Source organism: Pezoporus occidentalis, unplaced genomic scaffold (assembly GCF_034315485.1).
Source record: "Pezoporus occidentalis ecotype Australia unplaced genomic scaffold, CSIRO_AGI_Poc_V1 ctg23, whole genome shotgun sequence".
NCBI classification, from domain to species: Eukaryota; Metazoa; Chordata; class Aves; order Psittaciformes; family Psittacidae; genus Pezoporus; species Pezoporus occidentalis.
The window spans coordinates 8,785,892-8,807,685 of NW_026914180.1; the positions used below are offsets into that span (position 1 = coordinate 8,785,892).

The 21,794-nt window shown below is 35.2% G+C and overlaps 1 protein-coding gene across 4 annotated transcripts in view; it reads left to right on the forward strand.

The window, feature by feature from the left end:
• The window catches only part of PFKP (phosphofructokinase, platelet), a 45,012-nt gene that overhangs the window by 19,458 nt on the left and 3,760 nt on the right, over nucleotides 1-21,794 (forward strand). For 2 of the 4 annotated variants that reach the window (XM_062621541.1, XM_062621543.1), the window contains 14 exons: nucleotides 950-1,115; nucleotides 1,857-1,901; nucleotides 2,002-2,110; nucleotides 2,541-2,636; nucleotides 3,808-3,900; nucleotides 4,271-4,396; nucleotides 5,020-5,084; nucleotides 5,769-5,838; nucleotides 8,342-8,488; nucleotides 9,130-9,200; nucleotides 9,628-9,715; nucleotides 10,821-10,973; nucleotides 20,216-20,380; nucleotides 21,479-21,540. In XM_062621541.1, the coding sequence (XP_062477525.1) occupies nucleotides 950-1,115; nucleotides 1,857-1,901; nucleotides 2,002-2,110; nucleotides 2,541-2,636; nucleotides 3,808-3,900; nucleotides 4,271-4,396; nucleotides 5,020-5,084; nucleotides 5,769-5,838; nucleotides 8,342-8,488; nucleotides 9,130-9,200; nucleotides 9,628-9,715; nucleotides 10,821-10,973; nucleotides 20,216-20,380; nucleotides 21,479-21,540 (1,456 nt within the window). Of the gene's footprint in view, nucleotides 1-949; nucleotides 1,116-1,856; nucleotides 1,902-2,001; nucleotides 2,111-2,540; nucleotides 2,637-3,807; nucleotides 3,901-4,270; nucleotides 4,397-5,019; nucleotides 5,085-5,768; nucleotides 5,839-8,341; nucleotides 8,489-9,129; nucleotides 9,201-9,627; nucleotides 9,716-10,820; nucleotides 10,974-16,713; nucleotides 16,867-20,215; nucleotides 20,381-21,478; nucleotides 21,541-21,794 lie in introns of all 4 variants that reach the window. The other 2 variants (XM_062621544.1, XM_062621542.1) reach the window with 2 other exon arrangements.

Consider the following 21,794-nt stretch of genomic DNA (forward strand, 5'->3'; position numbering starts at 1 on the left):
AGATGTTGTCAATGGCTTTTTGGAAACCTAAGTAGAATATGTCAACCAGATATCCCTTATTCATGTGATTATTAAGTCACCTTTGGAACTCTAGAAAAGGTTTGTAATGCATGGTATACATTCATAGAAAACATTTTGATTATTCTTCAGAATGCTGCATATATCTTTATGGATATAAGTTATATTTTTTCATTGTGTTTTCTGTTATTTTCTGTAGTATAGACATTAAACACACTGATATAGTTCTTGAATCTCATTAAAGTATTGGCATTATATTTACTACCATCCCATCCACAGATACTAAGGTAGTTTTAAGCACTTAAGCAGCTAAGGTATTTCATCCTTGAGATCCTTTAAATCTCTTGGATGATTCAGCATTTTCACTGGTGTCTTGAGTGACTAAGACTTAGAAGAGGAGCTTTTCTATTGTATTTGCTTATTAATCATGAAATCAGAGCCTTTCAGTGTTGTAGAAGAGATGTCTTCAAATGTTTAACCCTGGGTTTTGATTGTTTACCAATGCCCATAATTACATCCAGTTTGCATCCTTTTACTTCTTTATTACCTGTCATACACTGAGACTACAATTTGAATGCTATTATTTAAGTCCAAACCATCAATTTTAAGGTTGGTTGCAAAACTTGATAATCTGCTGACATTTTGGAATGGACTGAAAAGCTCTTGTTTCTTTCCTTACTGTAAAGAGTTCTATGCGGGATTCTTTTGTTTGGTTGTTTGATTGGCTTTTGTTTGTAGTTTTGACTAACCTTGTTACCTAAAGTATCCAAACATAATTTTATGTTTGGATATGTTTAATTTACAAAAGTAGAGCATCCAAGCAATATGTCTAAAAGTTGTTTGTGTTTTTTTTGGTTCTTGTTGGGTTTTTGTTTGGTTGGTTGTTTTTTTTAATAATAATCTCACAGCTCTTTCTCTGGATACTTTACAGGAAAGATTGATGAAGAGGCTGTTAAGAAGTATGCTTACCTTAACATTGTGGGAATGGTTGGATCCATAGACAATGACTTCTGTGGTACTGATATGACCATAGGTACTGACTCAGCCTTGCACAGAATCATTGAAGTTGTGGATGCCATCATGACCACTGCTCAAAGGTAAATCATTCATATTGTAGAAAACTAACACATATACAATTGTTTATGCTTCAAATCTTAAGTATCCTACTGCTGTACAATAGTTGGGGGATAAAAGTTAATCTTAAATAGAAGTTAGGTGGCTAGCATTTGTAATATTTGTAGAGTGAAAATAATGGCTCTTTTAGCTGTATCTTTCAAATGTCTTTGTTTCTTTTTTTCTTAGTAACTGCTTTTCTGTCTTTCCTATTGCGGCAGCACTTCAAGCATCTGCTTGTAGAGGTTTCATCAGCTTTAGGGGCAGGCTTTGTTTTTTTAAGATGTTTTTAGAGAAAATAAAGGCACACCTTTAAATAGTACAAAGTAGCACCTGTTTGTATGTAAGCTTTCCCTAGGTAAAATTGAAGCAATTACATGATTTATATATATATACACCTTTTTTTTGGGGGGGGAGGGGGAAGAGTAATACAGGCATAATCATTACAGTTTTTAACTATACATTGCTAGTAAATGTTCACCTCTTCTCTCCTAACTGCCCTTATGTGTTTTAGAATAAAATAGTCAGGAAAATGAATTATGTGTGGGAATATGCATAATTTTAAATACATTGTTTAATTGACCTTCTGTTTTGCTAATGAGTCCTGTGTTTGGTTAAGTGTGGTAAACACAGGCTGTTTCCTGATAACAGGTTCTGTTTTCAAGATTTTGGACTGAACTTTTGAATTGCAGTATTACAGTTCATTTGTTTTCTTAATTTTACAGCCACCAGAGGACATTTGTTCTGGAGGTTATGGGGAGACACTGTGGGTATGTATTATCTTCAGCAGTTTGTGTCTCATACAGATACAGTTATGAAATACGAGAGATGTGAACGATAGATGTCTAATCATCTGTTATGTTTTATTAGATATCTAGCTCTTGTTAGTGCCTTAGCCTGTGGTGCAGATTGGGTATTTATTCCTGAATATCCACCAGAAGAAGGATGGGAAGATACCATGTGTGTTAAGCTTTCAGAGGTAATCTATTACTATATTTGGGATTTCATGACATTTTTGCAGATGTTTGTTTGAAAACAGCGATTTAAAAATGTGATCAGGACTTTCAGCAAGCCTTTGCTTCTGATGTCACAGATGGTGCCATCTGACCTTTAGCAGTTCTTTTCCTGCATTTTGTGATTGTTTTGAAGAATTATATGATCTACTCTAGGGATTACATAAAACTATTCTTATAAAACAGCATGTGTACCTTTCCTTATTAATTTAAGACATTTCACTTCATCAATGAAAAGACTTATATGAAGATAAAATGTGTGAAAACTCTGAGGTGACCAAATAGAAGAAATATTTCCTCAAATCCTAGCAGCTTAGTGTATAGCAATTGATTATAAAATTGTGCTGTAAATTTCAGTAGTTTTATTATATGGAGGTTCTTTTGTTTTTATTACAGAATCGTGCACGAAAGAAAAGGTTAAATATTATTATTGTAGCTGAAGGAGCTATTGATTGCCATAACAAACCTATAACGTCAGAGAAGGTTAAGGATGTAAGTGTCAACAACCCTGTGATACATTCTCTTGTCTTGTTCTTATGATGGAGCTTGTTACTGTTGATAACATTTCTGTAAAGTAAATCTATTCCTGTAAAGTAGCTTATGACATAGTTTGCTGGTTGCATTTTATATTTATGCTTTATTATCTGAATCCATATCCCACTTAAAGGGGAATTATTTCAGTGGCTTTAGAACCTTTTCTCCATTAATTATTTCAGTTAATTAGAACCTTTTCTCTTTATAATGTAAGGCAACAGTCCAAAACACCTACTTCTTGCGTGCCTTAACTGATAGTCTGAAATCACCTCAGATCAGTAATTATAATCCTATATTACTTTATGTTTATTGTAAAATAGTGTTTTACATGGTCTGTGTCACAGTGAAATAAAACCGTCTACCCTGGGCAGAGTCTTGCCGTTTTTTTTTCTAAATGGTTGCTTTGCCAAAAATTTCACTGGCATTTGAGATTAAGAAAAGCTTTTGAGCTGAAATTATTCTCCTTTCATAGAAAGGGTCCTTTAAGAAAAGATGTTTCAAACCAGGATCTATGCCATTTTGATTTCACTGGGGGTTTATCTGTCCTGTGACTATGAAGTTGTGTTTTCTGTAGCTGTCAGTTTATAATTTTTACTGAAAGTTTTTAAAGTCTTGTCAGTTGAGGTTAAATCATCCACTAAAGTTATACTGAGTCTTTTGGGATGTGTAATCTTACACATAGATGAAATGTGGAGTTAATCACACATTGTAATTGCAGTTCTTTCAAGTATTCTAATTATAATACTTAGACCTGTTTTTATAAGGCTGAGGACTGTGCATAATGGAGCCATTGTAACTGTAGTTAAAGCATGGTAATCTAAGCCACTGTTCTGCCATAATTAAATAAAATGTTCCTTGGAAACTAAACCTGGAGTTTAGTTCTAGTTTAGGAATAAACTAAAACTTCAGCTTCTTAAAGTTAACTTCCTAGTTAACTTTAAGAAGCTCAACTTAGAAGCTTAGAACTTAGAAGCTTAACTTCTATAGTATTTTCATTTACTGTTGACACACTAACGTATAGTATATGTAAATTTTTATTATTCCAGTTTTGCATAAAGCAGAGTAATGCTAAAGCATGCATATATGAAATAATGATGATAAACCCACTGTATTTTGAAATTCTTTGCAGCTTGTAGTTCAGCGACTTGGTTTTGACACACGAGTAACTATCTTGGGTCATGTGCAAAGAGGTGGAACCCCTTCAGCTTTTGACAGAATTTTGGTGAGTAAACCTAAAATACTCATGACACACCACATAGTGCAACTACATTTTGATTATTTATTTGGGGGTGGGGTGGTTCTTTAGCTGATAAACTTGAAAAATCCAATTACTATATTGCGTTAACTGTTTGTATAGCTCAAATTCAGAACAGTGAAGCATTTTGTGTAAAGGAATCTGTATTAAGATTAAATAGCAAAGCTTCAAGAACAACTGTCCATATTTAAGGGTATTAAACAGCCTGTGACATTTTCACCTACCAAGGAATAAGTGGTTTCGGTTGGATTTATGGTGAAATCATGACAAGTTCTGTGATTGGGAGCCTTGTCATTTTAAGCACTTGCTTGAGAACTCAAACATTATGTATTTTCAGGCAAGTCGTATGGGTGTGGAAGCTGTGCTTGCCCTTTTAGAAGCAACTCCAGCTACCCCTGCCTGTGTCGTGTCCCTGTCTGGAAACCAGGCTGTCCGTCTGCCTTTGATGGAGTGTGTGCAGATGGTGAGTTTCTGGCAAAAAGCCAGTTTACAGTTATTCATTAACTACAACAGACCACTGTGTACAATAATTGTCTGTTGTTGTTAAAACACTGATGGGAATATGTGCAGCACTTTCCCACATGTGAGAATAATGAACTTCATGTGTGTTTTCTATGTGTTATTATTTATTTCCAAACTACCAACAAGTAAGAAATATGTTGGGGTTGTTTTTCGGTGTTTTTGTTTTTTTTTTATTTCCTTTAAAATGTCATCTCAGATCTTCTGTTTTTATTGCCATAACAAAGTATTCAGATGCTTGCATCCATTTACATGTCATAAGTGACAGTTAGGTTTCTGCACTAAAACTGTTCAGCTTAAATAGAAAAAAAACAAACCACAAAAATAGATACATTGATTTTTATTTTTCTTCCCAGGAAGGCTTTAGATATCTGCTTCTACTTTGTTCTTCTCCTTTCCTCTGTAGTTTATGCTATGATAAAAGGTAGCTCATAAGTTTATGAAATGTCAACATTTATTTTTTCCCTTTAGAAAGTTATTTCAAAATTATCTATTTACTGGAATATATTAAATAATCAGCTTCCTGTGTTTTTTAAACACACTGAGTAATCCACTTCTTTTTTCAAGACTCAAGAAGTCCAGAAAGCCATGGATGAGGGAAGATTTGTTGAGGCTGTTAGGCTTCGTGGAAGGTATGGCCAATAACTTCCATTGGTTTATTTACTCTAGAAAAGCTGAATTGCTTTGCTGTTCTGCTGGCGCTTGGCATTTTATTTTAAATTTAATATCCGTATGCTTCTATGTATTTAGGAATAATAGAGAATACAGAAGAAGAGTTGTTGAAATAGAATAACTAAAATTCTTATCTCCATAAAAACATATAAAGGGAAGAAAGTTCAGTACTGAATCAGACTAGTCAGGCAGACTGATACTAGGCTAACTAGTCGCAAAGAAAAGAACTGTGTGTTGTATGAGCTGGCTGGTAGCAACCATATGTCTGTTCAAGATTTTGAGGCCAATCCCATGCACTTATTTGTAAGTAGCTGGTAGTTTTCCAACAGTAATGTTGGAGGGAGACATTCTGCACTCGTGTCAACAGAGCCTTTTCTGTTTCAAGTAATCTGGTAATAAAATGCTTTATCACTGATCTGTAAATATACTGGCCAGCTATATAGTTATTTTATGTTTTCTTAGTATTTTGTGTTTTCTCACTGTCTTGCAGGATTGAGTATTTTCCAGTGTGTTCTCATTTCCAGTTTTTATGGCTTGCATTCGTCTTTGGTGCTAATGTTACATACCTGTTTTAAAGCATTTCTTTAAAATAACTGAGTTGAAAAAAATTGCTATTTTCTTAATTTTGATTGATTATTTTTTAGGAGCTTTGAAAACAACCTTAACACCTACAAATTACTGTCGCACAAAAAGCCAGATGCCGAGCTTCCAAAGGTAAGGATTTTTTTTTGAGTGTACAGTGCTTTTGGAATATCGTTAACAAATAACGTTTTTCTTCTCTCCTCATCATACTGCCTTAATTATCTCTTCAAACCTATGACATAGCATGATGAATTTGTGTATAAGCTCAGGCTGTCGAAGTTTTCTTGCGTTTTGCTTATGCAGTTGCAATCATTTAAATTCCGTTTCCTAAATTCCTACAGAGTGGCTAAACTTTCCCAAAGGTCAGTCAGGTCAGTTTTAATTCTTTACTTATATTTGGCTCTCAGTATTAATTTCAAAGCTGTAAAAATAAAACAATATTAATGCATTGCAGTGCCATTTTCATTTTTTTTTTGTAATGGATTATGTTTTTATCTGTTGTAAATCAACACTTGCTTATGCCAGTATTGTATTAAATTATGCTAGCTGACAGTTTCTTAATCAAAGGTAGTGGGCTGTGATTTACATGGAAATAAGCTTTCTATTTCATGGAATACTTCATATACAGAAGGTTTGCATTTCATGTTTTTCAATTAAAATTTAATCCAAAGATGCTTACTATCTTTTTACACATAGTAGCACTCCTGGTTTGTATACCCTTACAATGAACATTCAGGAATAATCTTTCTGTTATGTTTTTTTCTTCTTAATGCAAGTATTGATGCTTTTTTCCTCCGGGAAAGAATCCATAATCTGAGTGATACAGGATTTATCAGTACAAAATGTTCTTAATTTGAAAACTGAAAACTGTTGTAGTTTTAGAGTTGGGTCTGTTGTAAAAAGACAGAAGTTATTAATAGTATTTTGTAGCTAGATTGTGTGATTTTGGCTACTTGTGGTGTTCAGTCTTTAATGCTTACATCCATTTAGATGTAGTTGTTTTACCTACAGTACAGTTAATAACAAACCAATATAAATGGGAGCTAAATGCGCAAGTAGGGAATACACATTATTTATCAAAATATTTATTATTTCCTGTTATCTTTTTAATACATCCTTCTCTTTTACATTGCCTCTGGTTTAAATTACAAATGTATATTTGATATCTCAGACTTTTCTATTAGAGTCGATTAGTTGCTTACTTGGGATGCTCATTAAACTTGGGGAGACACAGTATATAAGCAGTTACTTTGGGTTGTTAGGGAAAGCTTTAAAAACTGTTTTAATCTAAAAACAGATGATATTGAGAAATACATTGAGTGTTCCTTTTTACTGCTATATTGTCAGCTGCTCTAAAAACCTGGCTGATACTTTAATTTAAAAGTTATCTGTTCTGCTTAGCATGGTACTGATGATCCACACCAAAATCCTATGGTGCTAGAATTGGTTCCTGCTCTTTCCTGTTCTGTGTAGTGTTGCAAAAAGCTACTGCTTTGATAACATGAAACTGGTTGAATAACCAGTCGGAACAATCGGAGTAATCCCAGGCACAGCTACAGGTTGGGCAGAGAATTGATTCAGAGCAGCCCTGCAGAGAAGGACTTGGGGGTGTTGGTTGATGAGAAAATGAACATGAGCCAGCAAGTGTGCGCTTGCAGCCCAGAAAGCCAACCGTATCCTGGGCTGCATCAAAAGGAGCGTGACCCGCAGGTCAAAGGAGGTGATCCTGCCCCTCTACTCTGCTTTTGTGAGACCTCAGTTGGTGTGTTGTGTGCAGTTCTGGTGTCCTCACCATAAAAAGGATATGGAGCTGCTGGAACAAGTCCAGAGAAGGACCACAAGGATGATCAGGGGACTGGAGCACCTCCCATATGAAGACAGGCTGCGAAAGTTGGGGCTGTTCAGCCTGGAGAAGAGAAGGCTGCGTGGAGACCTCATAGCAGCCTTTGAGTATCTGAAGAGGGCCTCTAAGGATGCTGGGGAGGGACTCTTCATTAGGGACTGTAGTGGTAGGACAAGGGGTAATGGATTAAAACTTAAACAGGGGAAGTTTAGATTGGATATAAGGAAGAAATTCTTTCCTGTTAGGATGGTGAGGCACTGGAATGGGTTGCCCAGCGAGGTTGTGAATGCTCCATCCCTGGCAATGTTCAAGACCAGGCTGGACGAGGCCTTGGGTGGCATGGTTTAGTGTGAGGTGTCCCTGCCCATGGCAGGGGGATTGGAACTAGATGATCTTAAGGTCCTTTCCAACCCTAACTATTCTAGGATTCTATGAATAACATAGGGTAATTTGTGTTTCTTGAGCCTACCAGAGCTAGAATATAAAAACCTGAATAACCTAACCTACAAACCAAATGAAACTGTGATAAAGTCTTATTTAAAACCAAACACTCTTTTTAAAAAAAAACACAAACTCTTTGTTTCTACGTGATAGTCTGCAAATGGAGAAATATGTGTATGTATCTTCTAGTTAACTTTAAATTTTGGATTAGGCTTCAAAACTTCCTTTCCTATATTCTAATATTTAGCATCTATGTAACTGTGTATGATGGACACATTAACTGTGTTGTATAAATTGAAGTGCTTATTAAATGTTTATTGGTTTTTTGTTGTTTTTTTTTTTTTCTTTCAGACTAATTTTAATGTGGCAGTTTTAAATGTTGGTGCCCCTGCAGCTGGAATGAATGCTGCAGTGAGGGCTGCAGTGAGAGTTGGCATAACTGAAGGCCATAAAATGTTTGCTGTCATTGATGGATTTGAAGGTTTTGCTAGAGGGAAGGTTAGTATGACGTGTGTCTGGCATAGTGTGTATCCCATCTCACACCACCACCTTTGTTGTTATTCTTAGAAGGTATGTTCTGTCATAACTGTTGTGAGAAGGAATTCTGTAAGTTATTTCCTAAGGACATATAACATCCAGGTCGTGGCTGCATTTCTCAACTATTCAAGTCTATAGATTCATATGCCTTAGGTTTTGCTAATCACATGATGCAGAGCTACAGAATTAGTGCAGATGAATCCTACCTTTACATTTTGGTCAGCATTTAGCACATGGCAGGTTTTCCACAGAATATTAACAGATGAATCGTCAATTCTGTACAATGAGTACAGAATGTGCACCTGTGTAGTTCCTTTGCTATAAGAAACTCTGCAGTGGTACTTGTTGAAGGAGGAAGCTATTTTTTTTACTCCCCAGGTGAGTTAGATTCTTCTGTTTCCCTGTCTTAAGCACCAGTTGGTATATTGAGGAGAAACTGGATTCAAGACATGATTTGTTTTATTTGCCAAGTTCATTTTTGCTGCTTTTTGAGCCCCAAACTTGTTCCAACAGCTTTACATTAAATAGTACCTGTTTGCTGCATGTCAGGAGAAGTAATTGGGTAATTACTTAACAATCTCCTTTTTTACTTTTATTCAAAGATAAAGGAAATCAGCTGGGGAGATGTTGGAGGCTGGACTGGTCAAGGAGGATCAATTCTTGGTACAAAACGGTAACATCAGTGTTCTGCCAATTGATATGATGAATTCTAGTACTTTATATAACCACCATATGATTCCATGCTCTTCTCCTTTCACAGAATGTTTTAAGTGTTCAGGTTTTTTATTTTTCTTTAGATTGTTACTTTCCAAGTTGGGTATCTTTATAGTACTGTACAAGCCCTGAAGGGAGAATGAAAATGGGAGTCAGGACCTCGACTTAAAAAATTCCTGGGGTCCTTACACTTAAAAGGATTGCAAACTCATTTCTTTATAGTTGACATGATTCCTTACTGGTTGTCAGGAAGAATTATTTGTGTGGACAAATACATAAAACAAAAAATATTGCATTGCCTGCTCTGTTTTAGCTTAGCAATTAGTTCTTACTGCTGCAGAGTCTGTACATTGTTTTTATTTTTCTTTTGGTTTAATAATTTTTAGTACTCTTCCTGCAAAATATTTGGAGAAGATTGCTGACCAGATGCGCACTAACAACATTAACGCCCTTATGGTTATTGGTGGATTTGAGGTACACTGAAATCTCTAATTATGTTTGAGTAGAACTACTAACAAAATGAACCATTTACATTTTAATTTTTACCCAATCTTCTTGTAAAATGTATTTGGTTATAACTAATCTTTTATATACAGCACAAGTAGTGTATTGTTAATCACAGATTCTGTGGAAAATTGACATTCAAGACAGTGGCCAGTAACTGCAAAACAGGATGTGCTAAGTGAATAAATACAGCCTGATAGTGTTGAGGCACCAGAACAGATTGCCTGGAGAAGCAGTGAATGCCCCATCCTTGGAAGTGCTTCAAGACCAGATTGGACAAGGCTTGGAGCACCCCAGTCTAGTGGAAGATGTCCCTGCCCATGGCAGGGGAGTTGAAACTAGATGAGCTTCTCTTCTAACCCAAATGGTTCTGTGATTCTATGCTAATATTTTTTATTAATAAATATATATGTATTTTACTTCAGTAGTGCCAAGTTACAGCTTATACTGTATCAGTACTTAGAACATGCAGAAGTCCTTGATCTTTAGCAGTAATTGCACTGTGGTTCCTTATTTAAGCTGCTTTGTGTCACAGTGCATTTCAAAATCTGTAGTTGGTCTAGAGAAGTATTTTTTCTTTTCCCATATTTCGTGTTTATTTCCTTTTACCAAAATAGTAAGTTTTTTGAAACCTTGATTCAGGAAAGTATTTTGCCAACTCTTCCCAGAGAAGACATGCTTGTTGCTTTTGGTAAGGAATGAATCATCCATTCTTTCCAACCTGTTAGGCAAGGTCCTAGTTCAGGAATATTAAGATTTCAAATGAGCAGTAACAGTACCAGAAGATTGGGGAAATAGTTTGCAGTTGCTTATGTCATACAAAACACTTAGTTATGTCTGAATTATATATTCCTGTGAAAATGAAAGTTCTATTTATTGTTTGTTTTAAAAAGTGTACCTGTTTCTAATGCTTTCTTTTTTTGTGTGTGTGTTAGATTTAGTTCCTTAATGCTTTGACATGATGAAGTATGCTGTGGTAGAAATGGCTCCCCCTGTGGCCCTTTCCATTTTTTCACTCCAATTTTGCCCTTGTTTTATTCATCCTGATTTTTCACCCGATGCCTGTGCCCAACAGGCATACCTTGGACTTCTGGAATTGTCAGCTGCCCGAGAGAAATATGACGAATTCTGTGTTCCAATGGTTATGGTTCCTGCAACTGTATCCAACAATGTACCGGGTTCAGATTTCAGCATTGGTGCAGATACTGCTCTGAACACTATAACTGATGTAAGTCTATTCTGGTGTGTGCGCTTACTAACAAAGCAGTTCTGGTTAAAACTGTCTAAATTGGCTAGAACTGGATATTTTTATGGACCAGAACTTCGGAAATACATTTTGGAAAATTGTACAGTTACTTGATAAAGCCACGTTCGTGATATCCCTTAAAAAAGAGAACGTTTAGGATCCCATGAGTTTCCATTAGGTTTCCTCTGAAACTACAGGTTTCAGATGTGATATGGACATTTATAAACTACAAAGTGAGATGGCAAGTATCTCTTGTATATGGAAGAAAGAAGCATAAAGCTAATACTTGGTGATCATTCGAGGCACTGTAGAGGAAAAATCCCTCTATATGTAGAGTATCAGTATACCTAGCTGTAACAAACACTGCGTGAATGTTCTGTTCAGGAGATCCTTATTTGTGTAACATGTTTATTCTTATAACAGAGAGTGTAAGGTCCGCTATTCTCTAATGATAGGTATTACATGTCTTCTACTAATAACAGATTTACGAAGAAGACTTGAGACATATTATGAAATATTTTATAAAAAAAACCACATCCAATAATACACTATATATTAAAAATGGATTTATTCATACAAAACTGAGTTGGACAGAAATCATTGTCAAACAGCATACAAATTAAGGTGTCAGAGATGCACAATTACAGTTCATCTGGATCACCTGGAGAAGCATTAATCCACTGCTAAGAAGAGCGACTCTATATACTATGATGTAATTCTGTCTGTGAAACAACAGCACTTCTTTTTTTTTCCAGCGTAATCTGCAGCCACATACATATTGCAGGTACAGCTGTAGAGTGTCCATAGTTTGTTTAAAACACAGCAAAGAACTAATACAGCACTCATCTTCAAAATTTGATTTACATTTTCACTTCCAATGAAGAAACAGAATTATTTCATATCTTAGTGAATTACAATGAATTACTATAAGTTTCACTTTCTGATTTTTGTTTTCAGTCATGTTGGAGCCAGAATGTAGAATTTTTCACTGATTGTACATACTGAGCTACATTTTAAAAAGTGAAAAATCATGAGCAGAGTGCTTATGTAAAGCAGGAAAAGACTTTCAAGTTGGTTTTGAAAATTACAGTATTATTTTCAGGAAAATGATTCTTCAAATGCTGTTAACTTCAAGAGCACTAACATAATTTTCACCTGTTTTGTTTTGTTTGTTTTTTTTTAGCATGCCAACAGAAATATTTTTATCTTTAGCAAAATAAACCTTTTAGTTAGGAAATCTCAGTTTCCTTAACTATTGCCTTGAACAAGACAGTAGCTTAAACTAACTAAAATTTACCTTGAACACATTCCTTATAGACAACTTAGGTTATAAATGGTGATGTTGTTTCCAGTTCTGGTAAATAAAAATATCTCTCCAAAATGATCACAAATTAAGGTGAGTAAAATGATTGTGCATAACACCTACTTTTCTTCTTTCCTTTCCTTTATAAGCTTTATTTACCTGACTTCTTTTTATAGGTTATTTAATGTAGGGAGGATATATCATAGTCAGCCAGTCTCTCCCTCTTTGCTGCTGTGTTTTGCTTTATATTTAGGTTTCTAAGTATCATTCACCTTCATTGCATAATAAAAAAGTCATTTTCTCCAGATTTTCAATGCAGTAGTTGAAAACTTCTCAGAATTATATTTTTTTTTTCTTTTTTTTTCTTACTAATAGCTTCTGTCTCGGTTTTGTGTTTTATTTTCTCTAGATTTTTCTCTGAAATAAGTAAGAAATGTAGCAGCTTTGCAAGATTTAGATTCAATCCAATGGAAAATTAATTTTTTTATTGGTGGGGAAGGAGCAGACTTTTGTGTTGGGGAAACATTTCTGCTTGGTATCTTTTCACTTTTCTGCTCTGATTGATTGAACATGATTCACTAAAACTGATAATGAAAATATATCCTTTCATTCCTATGTCATATTTTCAGATCAGGTTCAGTAGTGATGATGACCCTATTAAATGTGACTCGTAGACTCAGTACAAGTCCTACAGTTGCCAGTGATAAATGAAAGTAGCAGATGGGACATGAATATCTATTATATCTAGTTTATAGCATTTTTTTTTATTGCCTCTGTTAGATCAATAAATGCATCATAGTTTCCAACACTCTCAGATTAATACCTCTTATGAACACCAAATGTCATCACACTTAGTTTTTCTGTGGTATTGTTCTTCTATATTGTTGGCAACTTTTAGTAAGGTAAGTACATTTCTGCTGGGTAATGAGCCCTTCTTAGTGTTAGGCATTACTAGTCACTTGTCAGTATTAGGTTGTTTGAAACTTGTAAAGTATGTAAATGGTACCTCAAGACAGTTGCAGATAAAATGTGTTAAGATGCTGCATCTGCATTTAAAAAAAAACAAACAACAAAAAAACCCAATAAAAAACAGACCAAGAGATACATAAATTCCAAATGAGAGATTAGATAGGAGTGTTCTTTTCCCTAATTCATAGATAGTAGAAGGAACATTTCTTAGTAATAAAATTTAGATTCTGTAACGCATTTGTGAGCATCTGGAAATGTTCAATTATTTTTTTCCATTTTTGCTTTAAAATGTAGGTTTGTAATCAGTAGAATAGTAGAATTTGGTCTGTCTTTTGAGTAGTGTTTTAAATTTATGATATGCTGTATTTTTCACTTAACTTTTCAGAATGTTATTGAGAGCAATTGTTGATGAAAACTCCAATATAAAATACCTGGAGAAAGCTGAATGTTTCTGTACCTGGAAAGGGTATGCATAAGGCTTGTATATCTAGATATACACATTAAGTTGTTCAGGACTGAAGGATAAGAACGTGAGCTTTGAGATTTCTGTTGCAAAGGAAGGATTGGTAAAATAAGTACCATAATAAAAATACCTATGTTCTCAACTCCATGTTGTTAATTCCATGAAATGGGTAGAATATTATCTCAGATAGGTGCTCTGGAATGTGACAGCAAAGAAGTGTTAGGTTTTTTTCCTGTATAACCATGAAGGATAGAAATTTCTTTTTAAATTAAATGGATTACTTGTTCAAAAAGAGGCATTAGCAATACATTTTGCAGGTAGAACTAAAATGCAGAAACCTACTCCATAATTAAGCAGAATGAATAAAAAGTTAGACTCTTTCAGGTACGAAACATGGAAAGAGATTGGAAAGGGTGAAAACTTAACTTGAAACTAAGGCCTGCTGATAGGCTTAGTGTTAACTGATGGAAAAAGGAAAAAAACAGAACAAGGTATAGAAGAATATGTATTTGATTAAGGAGATTTAGAAGTAAATGAGAGATAAAAAAAAAACAAAACAAAACCTGAAGAAGGAAGAGGCTAAAACTCACTAATGTGTTTCTTTGACAATCTGTCTTCTCCTTTCATCAAAGAGAAGGGGGTACAGGTTGATCAATTGGTTTTATAAGAAAAAGAATAGCAAACAGCCACTGAGGAGTGAAGAGAGGTACAGTCAGATTGCCTTAGTGCCATCCATCTCCGTGCATTTCCCTTGGAAAACACTGACTCCTGTATGCTCCCAATGCTGGTACTAGCATTTATGGCTTCACATTAATCTCAACTAGGAAGCTGAAAATCAGCTTGGCTAAGCTAGCTAACCAGTTAAATTTTCATCCATCCACTTCAGTCCTATCAACAGCTGCTGTAGAGCTGGGCAGTAAATCCCAAGTGACTATTTGCATTGAGATCAGCATGAAGTCAACAAACCATAGTCTTTGCTTGATTGTGTGTATTTTTTTAAAAGCATCCTTGGTTATGACAATACTCTTTTTAATAACACATACAATAAAAGGGTGTGAAATGGTTAAAACATTTTATTGATGTAGTAAGCATCCCTCTGTAATCTTACTGTAATACTTATTTAAGAAAAAGTAGTTGTAAAGCAGTTATTAAAACCTCCCATTAACTGTTTACCCTTTATAATTATTAAATGACCCTTTATTGAAAATATATTTTGCTGCAGTGATGCGAAGATGTTGCATTATAATCATCTAATGCTCATGCTTGGTGAAGGTACAGTCTTTTGATATGTTTGCTGAAATCACTTGCATCAAATAAAATGGCAATATTTAATGCAAGTAAAACATATCATAACTGCATTTTAACATATATAAATGCAGACTAACTGATTATGTTAGTTATTGCTCTAAACCTCCCTTCAACTTGGTTTCCCAAAAAGTCTCAATCTTACTTTTTAGGGAAACTAAATCTGTTTTGCAGAGCTTCAGGAAGCCATGTGGTGTTACCAGACTGCTGTGACAACAGTGTATATTTTTCAGTAGAAGTAAAAATTCAAAGCAGCCTCAGCTAAGTTGAGCTGGGCAGTTACTGAAATTTTCTCAATAAAGTCTCATCCACTCGAAAAGAAAAATCCATCTGTGGCTCTTCTGGCTATAGTGCTTCTCAGAGCTACAGGTCTTAAAGTGCAGCGTTCTAGACTGTATTTGGACTTAGGAAAATGAATTCTATCAATCACTGACCTTAACTGCAAGTTGCACTTTGAAATACATGAGTAAAGATACACTTTAGGAAGTCAGTTTGCAGTTATGCACCTACTGCCATGTATGTCCTGTCCCCTCACTGAACACACTGAACAGGGTCTGCTTGATCTACGACAAAAACCTAGAGAGCAGAACTCTCCCTGTAATTTTTTCCTGGAATTTTCTCCTAAGTTACTGCTTAAATCAGGCACTGAATAGGTATTTGTGGAGACAGCTTGATAGCAACCTAGTTTTTTTCTGCAATAGTTTGATTCTCTGAACTGATTTGAGAAATTGAAATGAGACTTCTGTGAACATCAGGCCTTTCTGGGAGAAAGAGTTTAAGAAAAATGTAATATACTGTGTAATCAGGCTTTCTTGTGGAGAGTCATTACCTAGGCAGTTTAAAAAATTGCCACGCATCATGAGAGATGCTGATTAGTTTACATTAGAAAGAACTGGAATAATGTAACTTAAAAATATGTTTACTGACTTAGAAGAGCTGCAAAATCTTAACCTTTAAGTATTATTTTGACATCTATTAGGAACGCCTAATCCTTATCCCATGATGATTTATTTCAAATAAATTTGGAATCTTTCCAAGGACCTACAGCTATGCTTTTGAAAGAATCCTTGAACTATACTCAAAAACTTTATTAACTCATCCAGGTGCACATTCCTGCATTTTTCTGGGCCAACGTTCAGTCTGTGTGCATAGAGGCAGATGTTTGATGTTAATAGAATCCTGGAAGGCACAGGCAAAAGTTTTTTCCTTTTTCTTAGAAGAAATAGATGTGTGTCTTGACTTTATAGGATAACATATTTTTTTTTTAAAAAAAAGCTTTCTTTAAGCATTTCCTTCAAACTGTAGGTGTTTTACTAGTTAACTTTCTAATCTCTCTAACACATATCAAACTTCATTTCTTTAAGTGGTTTCTTGTGGGATGATTTCCAGTCTACCTTTATGCTGCCCTTTTCTGCTCAACTGCTTCAGATGCCTGTGCTGTGCACACTTCGCATTCGCTCTGTGTTAGCTTGCACTAATCTGCATTTCTTCAAAGAGCATTGTGCCAATGCAACCCCAGTGCACTGTTGTGGTACGTACAGGATATCCACCTGCAAATAATATCACCAATTGTATTTATTTGGGCCAATGGACAGCCAAATGTACCATCACATACAAGGAGTCATTAGCAGAGCAATCCAAAGACAAGGAATGTATCACTCACACTTGTACCACTGCTTCAGGCCTATGAAAGTTGTCTGCAGCTACATGAGGCACGTTCCCGCTTTGAGGAGTTTTGCGTACCTATCTGTGTGTTGCCTGCTACTATTAGCAACAATGTGCCAGGCACAGACTTTAGCATTGGTGCTGACACTTCCTTGAATGCTATTGTGGAGGTAAGACTGCATATCTTAAAAGTCAATTAAAAAAGTTTTAAAAGACAATAAAATGCGTAAGATGAGGATACGTAAAGACCTTGAAATGTCTAGTTTTCTAGAATCATTCAGTTACTGGGGTTTTTTTACAGTTTATAGTTAAGAAATTTTTGAAAGATTAACCTCATAAAAATTCATTATGTTGTATGTGTGACTTCTGGGGAGTCTGTTTTGTTATTCAGGATTGCTGCATTAGTGCTTAGGGCACTTGCTTTTACCGAGAATAAAATAGTTTGCGTGTGTTGATTTTGGTTTTTATCTTATGTATTTCCTCAGCATTATTCAGGTGAAAGAAGAAAGGACGTTTTTTTATAAATAAGTGCCACATTATTCCATTGAGTCTAGTGCAGTAGAGCATTTTAAGTACATGGTTAACACTAAACACGTGAATAATCCCATAGACTGCATTAGGGTTAACACGTATTAAGTGCATATAAATGCATGCGTAGTATAAGCAGTTAAGGCTGTCACTGATGTCACTGTAACTGAGCAGTGTAAGGCCAGAGCTTGCTATGAATGAGTTTTCCATTTCAGTCAGAACAATCAATTTTCTAGTTTTAGTCTGCCACAGCTTTTTCCCTTGGGTAAAACTGCTGTATGAACTCTTCACTATCCTGTTGAGTCTGCTGGAGCCACTGCAAAGAGAACTGAGTTGAGGTATAATGCAGACAAGAGAATAAACCTCTCATCAGCTCCGGGTTTTATCAAGCCGCTCATTATCAATCTGTCTGTCTAAGTAATTATGAAGTAATTGGCCAAGAAAGTTAGAAGTCCAGGGGTTTGAGAAATGCAGGGTTTTTTTCCTGCTCTGATACTGTGTTATTTATTTATAGGGAATGAAGAAGCCCCAGTAGATAATTGAAAGATCGGTGGATTACATTCTGTCCTAGTCTTCCCTGGGGTGAGGATGACTTAAGGTGTAGTGTGGGTGAACTGTAGCAGTACATTTAGAGGCAGGACCCAGTTACTTTCACCACTCTATTAGCTGCTTCCCCCTCAGGCTGACATTTATAGAAGTAGGTTAAGTCAGTTAATTGTGACTGATACCACTTCTAATAGTGATCTACCTATAAAAGAGAAAACATGAAGACATAATGGGAAAATATATTGCTGCTTCCTCTTACTTCACTGGTTGTATTATTAATTACAATTTGTACAGCTTTCAGTAATGCTGTGAGTAAAATAAAAATGGTATCTATTGTGTTTCACTATGGTTAGAATGTTTAGTTTATGCTAGCAATACCACACTGTTCAGTTGGTGAAGTTTTGTATATCACATTTTTTTCATGAAGCTGTAGCAATTCCTATGAAAGCTCAGCAAGCATTGGAATTCCAGTGTCCTCCAAAGATTCACCATGCCTTTATGTTCAAACTTCAGAAATCTGCATCAGGCTCTTGAGCTTTGGCCTTTGCTGCCTGTGGAGTTCACTGTGAATTAATGATTCTTTAAAGTCAATATGTGCCATTTTTGTATTTTGGTGTTTTCATCACAGTCATTCTGAGAGAGTAAGAATAGTAGAAAGTTTCTACTATGCATCTTGTATAGCCCAGGATAGAAATCCTCCTCAGTGAATCTAAAGTGGATAGTCCCAAACACAACTAATTACTTATATCCTTGTTTAGAACTTGGAGCTTCTCAAAAGGCAGAAAATTTTATTCTAGTACCAGCAGCTGGCAAGCTGTTTTAGAAAGCTTGAAGTTTACAAGTGGTTTTGGTTTCTCAAAATGAGGGAGATGAATGTGCATATATTAAAGCTTAAGATTTTTTTTTTATAGTATAGGCTAAACACATTAGTATCTATCCAGTTCCAAGGAGCTTGTTTAAAAAATGAGTTAAAATTGGTTCAGTGTTGCACCTGCCATTATTTAAATTAATGGATTTTAATAAATTTGTTCCTGCTTACCATATGCTAGAAGCCAGTATTCTACAAAAATTCTCATGAAACCACATCTGGAAGGGGAAAGTAAGTGCTTTGAGGTCATTGTAACTCCAAAACAAGTAAAAGAAATTGACATTTTCAAAATGTACGTGTATGTATTTGTGTGTCTATGTATACACATAACATGCACATATGCAAATATATATAAATGAATTTAGGTGTACCTTTTAGTAGCTGGACACAAATAAATGCATACATTGATTTTAGTCCTTCAGTGTGTTAAACCTTGCTATGTTAGAAGTTCTAGTTTTCTATTTTACGTTTTCTCACGTATCAATTCATTATTTGTTCTGTAGTATGTTAGGTATATTTTTAAAAGCCGTATTGCTCATGATCTTAATTTCAACTTGAAGTATTATTTTCAGTTAGCTGAACTGAAGGTTCTGGTGTAAATATCTGTGAAAGAGAAATACTCAAACATTACAGCATCTGCAGTTACTCAGAAAATCAGTAAGTCATGGGGATTTTTTGACTGTATCTTAATGCAGGTTTCAAGATGATGAACTTCAGAGGTATTTCTTGTTTAATTTCTTGTTTTTACTAAGCAGGACTGGTTTAGGGACAGTCCATCAGTTTCACGCTATTAAGTTTCCTATGTCCTGCCACGCTGGAGATTTTCTCTGTTATTTTCCAGGTCTCTTAGACAGCTCTAATAAATATTGGTGTTGATTGGTGGCATGTAAGCAACAGACTCTTTGTAGAGAACATTCTGTATGGTGGTCAGAGTCAGATGCAAGTGGAGATTACAGTCTTTTTATAGTATGTTTTTATCTACTCATAAAAAAAAGCATTAAAAAATGTGCCATTAGTGCTTGAAAGAATGGTATTTATGTGGATATCATTTTTGCAAAGGAAACAGTAGGGCAATACGTGCTCAGAACTTTTTTAGTTAATGAAATTGTACCTTAAGTATGGTTGGGAATGCAGTGAATTTTAAAATCAATACTAAGAGAAAATAAACTCTTCAGTAACAAATAGAGTTAAAGCAAAGAAGATAAATCATACCAGAATTGATTAAAAAGCTTCATTTTATCTATTTGTATCCCTGTTAGAAGACTATCACAACTTTTAATTCCACACACAAACCAAAAATAATTATTGTTTTAGTATTTCCAGGAAGCAAAAAAATAAGATATAGTAGTAGCAAAACATTTTACTCTCACTGTTCAGTGTATGATTTATAAGAATTACTTTATTTGGTAATTGTTATAGTTTGATGGGTTATGGTACTTTTTTAATATTTTTATAAATGCTTCAGATTCTTTTACCAGTAAGTGATGGTATGGATGAAAGTGATGGATGCATGAAATCTAAAACCATAAAAATTCAGGTTTTTTTGTTTAAACTTACAGTAGCTTGTCTTTGCCTAGACGTGTGATCGCATCAAGCAGTCAGCCAGTGGTACCAAGCGTCGTGTATTCATCATTGAGACCATGGGTGGTTACTGTGGTTATCTGGCTAATATGGGGGCCCTTGCAGCAGGAGCTGATGCTGCATATATCTTTGAAGAACAGTTTGATATTCGAGAACTCCAGGTATACAACATTAGAGATGTTTTTCTCATTTTTAAGTAGATACTAAAATTGTTATACATACATAGCATAATGTGTATATTTGAAGTAGATGGCTCATGTAACAAAAGTAAGTTTAGATTGTATCTAAAAGCTGTGCTTGTTAGCTCTTTGGTACAGCACCAGTTCTTATGCTGTATTCTGTACAAGAACATGTACCCACTTACCCTTGGCATCAGGTTCAGTTAAATGACAAAATCACTGTATTAGTCACATTACTAGATCGTTTCATTTTTGGTCTTCTGATGGAAATCCAATTTACATATAAATGAACAGACTTGGGCAGGATTTTTTTTTTTAAAAACCCACAAAAAGCAAATGGGGGAGGGAAAGAATACTTTTGTGATACTGTCTCAGTTCATTATGTCAGAAGGCTGTTCAGGTCAGGAACTGAGCAGTATATAAGGTATATTAGGTACTGGCTTTGATAGCACAACCGTTCAAAGCATGTCTGAAGGTGTTACTATAGTAAAGATCTTTAAGTCTTTAAGGATTACATATTAGAGTGTAAACTGATGCAGAACTGCCTGTGGTCATCAACAAATACAAAGCTAAAAAGGCAAAAATTTCCTGAAAGGAAGAGAAACGTGAAATTTCCTGAAAGGAAAAGAGGTGTGAAATGAATCCTAATTCCTTCCCACGCATTTCTCAGTGGCGTGTACTCTTCATGTCATATAGGGGAGTACCAGCACAGCAATATATCACTATCCAGTGACTTTTACAAGGACTGGGAGTAAGGGCAAGCTGGTTTTTTTTGGCAATTTCTGTATTTTTATGTATGTTGAGGTTACTCAGCTCAGTGCTGTACCAGTATAGCATACAAAACCAACTTTGTGTTGCGATTCAAATCATTTAGTTGTGATATAGAAGAAGTTTTAACCCAGGATGAATAGCTGTACCCAGTGTATTATCCTGGGTCTCCAAAACCAATAAATGACTCTTTGAATTTGAACATAATACTTGATGTGGAATTCTTTACAGAAGCTCTCAGGAGATGTAGGCTCATTAAAGTTGTTTTATGTTTCTCTATGGCTTATTAAAAAATTCTTTTGTTGTTTCTAGGCTAATGTGGAACACTTGACTGAAAAAATGAAAACCAGTATCCAGCGTGGTTTAGTGCTGAGGTAAGTAAAAGTAGTTTTCATAGTGATGAAAATCATCAGTGATGCAGAGCACTTCCAGCCAGGTAGGCTGTTGGTCCACTTACAAAGACACTCTGAGTCTATGTTCCTTGATTATTCCTTTAGCATGAGATTTTTAGTAAAGCTGTTGCTGCAGAAGGTAATTCTGGGAGCTGTCTGGAAGCTGAAGTCCAAAACTTCCTTCTTTCTATGTAAATATATTTGCTTATAATCTTAACATTTCATTGTGTTTTCTC